The sequence below is a fragment of the Chiloscyllium plagiosum genome, chromosome 11 (genome assembly GCF_004010195.1).
Source record: "Chiloscyllium plagiosum isolate BGI_BamShark_2017 chromosome 11, ASM401019v2, whole genome shotgun sequence".
NCBI lineage: Eukaryota > Metazoa > Chordata > Chondrichthyes > Orectolobiformes > Hemiscylliidae > Chiloscyllium > Chiloscyllium plagiosum.
Window position 1 is genome coordinate 76,300,461 of NC_057720.1, and position 8,841 is coordinate 76,309,301.

Here is an 8,841-nt window from a genome sequence, read left to right on the forward strand (position 1 = left end):
GTGAGAGGGGAAAGATATAAAAGAGACCTAAGGGGCAACTCTTTCACGCAGAGGGTGGTACGTGTGTGGAATGAGCTGTCAGAGGATGTGGTGGAGGCTGGTACAATTGCAACATTTAAGAGGCATTTGGATGGGTATATGAATAGGAAGGGTTTGGAGGGATATGGGCCGGGTGCTGGCAGGTGGGACTAGATTGGGTTGGGATATCTGGTCGGCATGGACGGGTTGGACCAAAGGGTCTGTTTCCACGCTGTACATCTCTAAGACTCTATTAAGCACCAATCCATCTGGACTCCATTTTTTAACATCCTACTGAAAGTCAAACATAGCCAAATTTAAAACACTAAAACATGCTCAGAAGAAACTATACTGAGCCACAACACATGTTGAGAATAGATTCCTAATTATTTTTAATTCTTTCAATGCTTAAAATTTTCTTTCTATTCTTCATGTCATTCACAATGTAACAATAAAATTTATGAGATTTTTAGCTGTAATTCTTTGCATCCATCCAGCATTTTAGAAATAAAATAATATTTCAGAATTAGCAGTTTGGTTCTGCAAATACACTGTTAATCAGAAATCTTCTTTAATCCATCTGTATACTATTTAGAAGCAAATAAATATATAGAAATGTATCTGTATGAAGTAAGAGATTCTGAATGCTGCAAAAATTGAGTTCAGAAATGATTAATTGCAATCCAGTCAACAAGGTTAATTGTAACATAACAGTGCTGATGGCTTTCATATTAAGGCAATACTTCAATTAGCATCTTCTGTGCCAGTTTATTAAATGCCTATTCAATATGGATCACCATTTCATAGCAGTAAACATTCAGGTATAAAGTCATCCATTGTGTTTTGTTCCTGCACGAACATTTATATTTGTATTGGCTTTGGCAATGTGTTCCTGAGTTATCACATTAGGCCGCTTTGAGTATTTAAATGAGATGGCCCGACGAAGTTTACGATAACGCTTGAGCTCTTTCCTTTTGAATCTGTTGAAGTGAGCCATCAGTAGACTGCAAGTGAAATTGAGAACAATGCTTGCAGAAAATAATCCTGGGCCAATAAGACAAAAATAAAGGACTTCTCTTGATTTGAGTTGCCTTTTTCCACTGCAAAGTGAGGAAAGTTTATTTGCAGCTTCCATGACAAGGACACCTTGCAAAGACTCTGGAAATGTGCATGTGACGTTAGCAGCATCTGGTGAGGTGAAGAAAAGAGCAATCAATAGCGGTTTAAACTAATCAAATGTGCAAACTTGGGTAGTTTTGGTAAATCTGAATCCCTATTTTATCGTGCAGAATATCCAATTTCTATACTTATATTTGTTTGGCAAGTCAGAAAGTTAAAGGAGGTTGTAGATGTCACAAATCCCAATGCCATCCAATCAGGCAATCTATCAGGTGAAAATAAGCCTGAATCTATCTAAGACACATTAAAACAACTTCCCCGTGGGAGCCTGTGCCCCACAACCTGAGCCGCCTCCGGAATTTTAATGTTGTCTCGTTTAAGGATGTAAAAAGGTGGGCCCTTATCAACTGCTGCTGCACACTATCCACCTCTTCTCCCTCATCCACTGTCCGGACATGCCTTGGCGTACCCATTTGCCACCGGGCGGTGGGGATCCCCAGTGGAGGGCTCTCTACGCAGGAGTCCTCCCCCTTTCTCTCAGGGATCTGGGGTGGAGGGTGCTGCATGCAGTGCACCGCAGATTGCAGTGGATCAAGGACTCCCAGCCCAACTGCTTGTACTGTGGCGCTGTGGAGTCCGTGGACCATGTATATATTGGGTGTGGGCGTTTGCACTCCCTTTTCCTGGAGTTGTTCAGGGAGAGGTGGGCTCCGCAGGGAGTGGAGTGCATTATTTCCCCCTCCAACTCTATTTTGATTTAGTCCCTACCCTCCCCTTCACTGTTTTGATCACACAGCATCGCCCTTTGATATGAAGGGCAGTGTTTGTCACTGGCCACCTGGGTGTTTTCCTTTCTTCCTGGTGGTGGAAATTAAATAAAGATTCGTACTCCTTGTGTCTCTCACTGTGTCTCACGCACCTGCACACACACAACATGGGTGCTGGGGAAAAAATAAGCAATACTGCAGTTAGGCAGTAGTGTGGGGGTAAGAAAAAAAAATAAAAAGAAGAAAAAAAAATTACTTTCAAGGGTGTTCCATTCAGAGAACCCCCCTCCCTAGCAACAGTGTGAATCTACTTGCACGGTGGCTCAGTGGTTAGCGCTGCTGCCTCACAGCACCAGGGTCCCAGGTTTGATTCCAGCCTCAGGCGACTGTCTGTGTGGAGCTTGCACATTCTCCCCGTATCTGCGTGGGTTTCCTCCGGGTGCTCCGGTTTCCTCCCACAGTCCAAAGATGTGCATGTCAGGTGAATTGGCTACGCTAAATTGCCCATAGTGTTAGGTGCTTTAGTCAGAGGGAAAAGGGTCGCGGTGGGTTACTCTTCAGAGGGTCGGCGTGGACTGGTTGGGCCGAAGGGTCTGTTTCCACGCTGGAGGGAATCTAATCTAAAAGAAATCTAATCTACTTACTGCAAATGGACTGCAGCTACAGTCACCACCACCTTCTTAAGGACCACTAGGGATGGGCAATAAATGCTGGTCCAATCAGCAATGCACACATTCCATGAATGAAGAAACTAAATTAGTATTCATTCTTGTTGAAAATTCCATTTGATCAATGTGTAATACTTTGTACTATTAAATTAATTTTTCCCATGCCCTCACAACCTACTGCAATTTAATTAGAACAATGTTAAAAATTAAAACACATTCTGATCCAAGTACTGAACATGTTAAATGATTGAGAGATTTATTGACTTCAACCCAATTTTACAACTTTTCCATTTATAATCTTTCAAATTCTTGGGTTTCTAATCTAGTACTATAATTATTATACTACTGATTGACAATTCACTGTCAGGCAAGGACAGTGAAGGACTCAGTACATTTGTTGAACTTCTGTCTGAATGGTAAGCACTTACACTAGGTTATATTGATCTGAATTGAATGTTTGAGGGGTTTTTTCAATGCATCTGGAACAAGATCAAACTCTGCTTTTCCTGATTGTTTGGATGCATTTAAAGTAGTGTAGCATCTAAATCTTCCTTTAAACTGCCTGCATGCCAGATATATCTACACATGGAAACTGGGGATTTTATACAATAAGATAGGATTCAGCTCTGCAGATCGAACAGGGTGTGATTTGATACTTTGGAATTCTGTCTCTGGATCCAGTAGCAAAATACTTGGAGTTGATTTTAACATGTAAATGTTAATGCCTCTAGTTGATTATATCTTCTGTGGATGTTTCAGTCAAGCAGTGTACAGCACTTAGATTAGATTACTTACAGTGTAGAAACAGGCCCTTTGGCCCAACAAGTCCACACCGACCCTCCGAAGAGCAAGCCACCGAGACCCATTTCCCTCTGACTAATGCACCTAATGCTACGGGCAATTTAGCATGGCCAGTTCACCTGACATGCACATCTTTGGACTGTGGGAGGAAACCCACGCAGACACGGGGAGAATGTGCAGACTCCACACAGACAGTTGCCTGAGATGGGAATGGAACCCGGGTCTCTGGCGCTGTGAGACAGCAGTGCTAACCACTGAGCCCCCGTGCCGCCCGTTCACAACGCACTTAATTCACAACTGTCCAGAACACAGTCATCCTCAAATGGTTCCGATGTTATTTCAGATACAATATTAGACTGAAATCATGGGTAGGCGTTTGCTAATACATTGGGTAAAGTGGAGGGTAACTTTGAAGTCCGATGAGGTTGGAGTGCAAGTGAAATGAATCTATATAGTGTTCAAGCAATTCCCAATGTCCCATTGCCCCTTCTCAGTATCAACAGCATTGACACTGGATTGAGGAATCTCAGAGTGGGACTTTACACATGGAGAAAAGACAGACTCTATTTCATTTGCTTCAGTTTGAAATGATTCCACCTTTGGGTTATGGATCTGCAATGGATTGCATGTCACAGCTGGGCACCCAAGAGTAGAAAATGCTGTAAGGAGCCAATTTGAATTTTATTGCACTCTTCCTGATTCTCAAGTTGATTTTTTTTTTGTGTGTGATATCTCTCTTGAATAGATTTTAGTGGGGGCAGATTTCCAGTGCCATTGTCATTCCAATGAAATCTGCAGCTGATTGAGACTAGAATAGACTCTTACCTGACAATAACAGATAATAAATTGAAACACTACCTGGAATGAGCTTTCTGTTTTTTCTCATCCAGTTGCTTAAGTACTGAGTGCTGCAGTTACAGGTCCAAGGATTCCCAGACAGGCGCACGGAGCGCAAGTGGGGAAGTGCTTCTAACATGCTGGCATCAATGAAAGTCAGTCCATTGTCGCTGATGTCAAGCTCTTGCAGTTTCTGGTTTGTGGAGAACGCGCGGTTGTCAATGAAGTTTAGCTCCTTGTTGCGACTGGCCTTCAGCACCACCATACCGGTCAGGTACCTGAAGCTGAGGTGGGTGATCCTCCGGAGTTGGTTGCGGCTGAGATCTAAGTAGACCAGGATCTTCAGGTTGAGCAGGGAGCTGTGCGAGATCTCAGTGAGGGAGTTGTTGCTGAAGTCCAGGTACAGCAGGCCGCCCAGGTAGTTGAGGGCGACAGGGGGCAGGATGGAGATGTTGTTGTCGGACAGGATGAGCTGCTGGGTGCTGAACGGGATGCCAGCGGGGAGCTGCCGGAGGTGCCTCCCTGTGCAGTTGGTCAGGAACTGGGTACAGCTGCATTCCGAGGAGCAGCCAGCCACCCCAGCCGCCCTGACCAGCAACCAAACACTCAGCAGCTTTAAGCAGAAAGGCCGCACGGTGAACCACTCATCCATCCTCCAGCCAGGTGTGGGGAGAAAACCCTCTCAGGCGAATATTTTCCACCCCCAACCAATTCCTGAGTTGTCCCTGGTTACACCTCCACGCCGTCTTGCCGAGCTGCTGAGTCTATACTCCATCCGGTGTTGCCCTGGTGAATGAAGAGTGTGTGTGAAAGTTTTCCAAGAGTTGGTGTATTGGGTGCATACAGATCAGACCCTCCAGAAATTCACTCCCTGTCGCTCAGACCTAGCCCATCTTAAACTGAGCAGTGGGGCGAAAGTGTGACAGATTATCATTTGTCAGACTGCCATTCGGAATATACTTTGATTTCCCACGCTATTTTTAGCATCTCGATGATTTATTAACGCGCACGCCTTGAATTCTTATCGGCGCTATGCTAATACACGAAGAAATACATTTAGAAATAAGATGGTGGGGTGGTGGGGTTGAATGATTAGCGATTCCACATCGCCCCTGCCCTTTTCATTTTAGCGTGGCTAGTACCGAAGGTAAGGGCCGATGGGTCTGAAGCCCCCGCCCCCCCAGGCGAGTTCTAAGGAGCCACTTTTGCTCTGAATATTCGTTGCATTGTTTGTCGTTTCAGGTGCTGAAGCTGAAATTCCACCCCGGTGAAAACCAAGCCAAAGATGAAGAACTTATGAAATATTAAGAAGTGGGTTATGCAGTTTAAATGCGCCTGATGATATTGGAGCCAGTTGCAGGGTGGAAAGTGACAGGCAGATTTTCAGAAGTTTACACCGTGTGTGAGATTGGGGCTTGTAACGCATTGAGGGGAATGTTGGGGTGGAGGTTTCTTTGCCAAGGTCTCGACAGGCGTGTGGAGCATTCCCGCTGAGTTTGGGGGCAGCACACTTTAGGAACATTGGAAGAGTTTTCGCGAGGACGCAGAGGACTTCACTACGATGGATAGGCTTGGAGACATTTCAGGGCGGTGTCCAACAACCTTTCCAGTCTATTTCAGGGTTTTCTTATCCTGGCAACATCCTCATAAATCTCTGCACTCTTTCCAGTGCAATGCAATGACATCTTTCTCTTCTAAGGTTACCAGAGCTCAGTATTCAATCTGTGGTCCAAATAGTGTTGTGTACATTTCCATCCCTAACACCACAATCTATGCCTCAGCTAATAATGAAAAACAAAACTTTGCCTTCTGAACCAAGCTGCTATATTAAAAGACCTTTGTACATCCATTCCAGGGTGTTATAAAGAGAGGCTGGGACTTTTTTCACTGGAGTGTATGAGGTTGAGATGTGACCTTATAGAGGTTTACATGATCATGAGGGGTATAGCTATGGTTCGTGTTAAGTGTGTTTTCCCTCAGATGGGAGATTTCAAGGCCATGGAGTACATTTTAAGGTGCAAGGAGGGCAATTTAAAAAAGACATGAGTCACAGAGTCATAGGAAACAAACCCTTTGGTCCAACTTGTCCATGCCAACTAGATATCCTAACCAATCTAATCTCACCTGCCAGCACCTGGCCAATATCCCTCCAAACCCTTCCTACTCATATACCCATCCAGATGCCTTTTAAATGTTGCATTTGTACTAACCTCCCCACCACTTCCTCTGGCAGCTCATTGCATACACGTACCATCCTCTGTGTGAAAAGGTTGCCCCTTAGGTCTCTTTTATATCTTTCCTCTCTCACCCTAAACCTATGCCTTCTATTCTGGACTCCCCGACCCCAGGGAAAGACTTTGTCTATTTATCCTATCTTTGCTCCTCATGATTTTATAAACCTCTATAAGGTCACCCCTCAGCATCCGATGCTCCAGGGAAAACAGCCCCAGCCTGTTCAGCCTCTCCTGATAGCTCAAATCCTCCCATCCTGGCAACATCCTTGTAAATCTTTTCTGAACCCTTTCAAGTTTCACAACATCTTTCTGATAGGAAGGAGACCAGAATTGCACGCAATATTCCAACAGTGGCCTAACCAATGTCCAGTACAGTCACAATATGATATCCCAACTCCTGTACTCAATACTCTGACCAATAAAGAAATGCATACCAAACATCTTCGTCACTATCCTATCTCCCTGCGAATCTACTTTCAAGGAGCTATGAACCTGCACTCCAAGGTCTCTTTGTTCAGCAACATTCCCTAGGACCTTTCCATTACGTGTATAAGTCCTGCTAAGATTTGCTTTCCCAAAATGCAACACCCCACATTTATCTAAATTAAAATCCATCTGCCACTTCTCAGTCCATTGGCCCATCTGATCAAGCCCATCTGTTGTAATCTGAGGTAACCTTCTTTGCTGTCCACTACACCTCCAATTTTGGCATCATCTGCAACCTTACGAAGTATACCTCTTATGCTCACATCCAAATCATTTATGTAAATGACAATAAGTAGAGGACCCAGCACCAATCCTAGTGGCACTCCACTGGTCTCAAGCCTCCAGTCTGAAAAACAACCCTCCACCGCTATCCTCTGCCTTCTACTTTTGAGCCAGTTCTGTATCCAAATGGCCAGTTCTCCCTGTATTCCATGAGATCTAACCTTGTTAACCAGTCTTCCATGGGAACCTTGTCAAATGCCTGACTGAAGTCCATATAGATCACATCTACTGCTCTGCCCTCATGAATCCTCTTTGTTACTTCCTCAATCAAGTTTGTGAGGCATGGTTTCCCACGCACTAAGCCATGTTGACTATCCCGAATCAGTCCTTGCCTTTCCAAATACATGTACATCTTATCCCTCAGGATTCCCTCCAACAACATGCCCACCACCAAGTCAGGCTCACTGATCTGTAGTTCCCTGGCTTGTCCTTACCACCTTTCTTAAACAGTGGCACCACATTAGCCAACCTCCAATCTTCCAGCACCTCACCTGTGACTATCGATGATACAAATATCTCAGTAAGAGGCCCAGCAATCACTTCCCTAGCTTCCCACAGAGTTCTAGGGTATGCCTGATCAAGTCCTGGGGATTTATCCACTTTTATGCATTTTAAGACATACAGCATTTCCTCCTTTGTAATATGGACATTTTTCAATTCTATTTCCCGACAGTCTATATGTTCCATGTCCTTCTACACAGTAAATACTGATGCAAAATATTCATTTAATATCTCCCTCATTTTCAGCGGCTCCACACAAAGGCCGCCTTGCTGATCTTTGAGGGCCCTATTCTCTCCCTAGTTACCCTTTTGTCCTTAATGTATTTGTAAAAACCCTTTGGATTCTCCTTAACTTTGCCAAAGCTATCTCATGTCCCCTTTTTGTCCTCGTGATTTCCCTCTTAAGTATACTACTATTGCATTTATACTCTTCTAAGGATTCACACCATCTATCCTGTCTATACCTGACATACGTTTCCTTCTTTTTCTTAAATAAACCCTCAATTTCTTTAGTCATCCAGCATTCCCTATACCTACCAGCCTTTCCTTTCACCCTAACAGGAAATACTTTCTCTGGATTCTCATTGTCTCATTTCTGAAGGCTTCCCATTTTCCAGCCTGTGAACATCTGCCCCCAATCAACCTTTGAAAGTTCTTGCCTAATACCATAAAAATTGGCCTTTCTCCAATTAGAAGTTCAACTTTTAGATCTGGTCTATCCTTTTCCATCACTATTTTAAAACTAATAGAATTATGGTCGCTGGCCCCAAAGTGCTCCCCCACAGACACCTCAGCCACCTGCCTTGCCTTATTTCCCAAGAGTAGGTCAAGCTTTTCACCATCTCTAGTAGGTACATGCACATACTGAATCAGTAAATTTTCTTGTACATGCTTAAATTCCTCTCCATCTAAACCGTTAACACTATGGCAATCCCAGTCTATGTTTTGAAAGTTAAAATCCCCTACTATAACCATCCTATTATTCTTACAGATAACTGAGATCTCCTTACAAGTTTGTTTCTCAATTTCCTTCTGACTATTAGGGGGTCTATAATACAATCCCAATAAGGTGATCATCCCTTTCTTAATTTTCAGTTCCACCCAAATAACTTCCCTGGATGTATTTCC

The 8,841-nt window shown here is 43.9% G+C and overlaps 1 protein-coding gene across 2 annotated transcripts in view; it reads right to left on the bottom strand.

Annotated features, from left to right (window-relative positions):
- Window positions 1–670: 670 nt before the first annotated feature.
- Window positions 671–8,841, bottom strand: part of LOC122554790 (leucine-rich repeat-containing protein 52-like) — an 18,214-nt gene continuing 10,043 nt past the window's right edge. For both annotated transcript variants that reach the window (XM_043700167.1, XM_043700166.1), the window contains exons 2-3: window positions 4,232–4,996; window positions 671–1,206 (exon numbers count right to left, since the gene is read on the bottom strand). In XM_043700167.1, the coding sequence (XP_043556102.1) occupies window positions 848–1,206; window positions 4,232–4,862 (990 nt within the window). In that variant the 5' untranslated portion in view covers window positions 4,863–4,996 and the 3' untranslated portion in view covers window positions 671–847. The remainder of the gene's footprint in view (window positions 1,207–4,231; window positions 4,997–8,841) is intronic.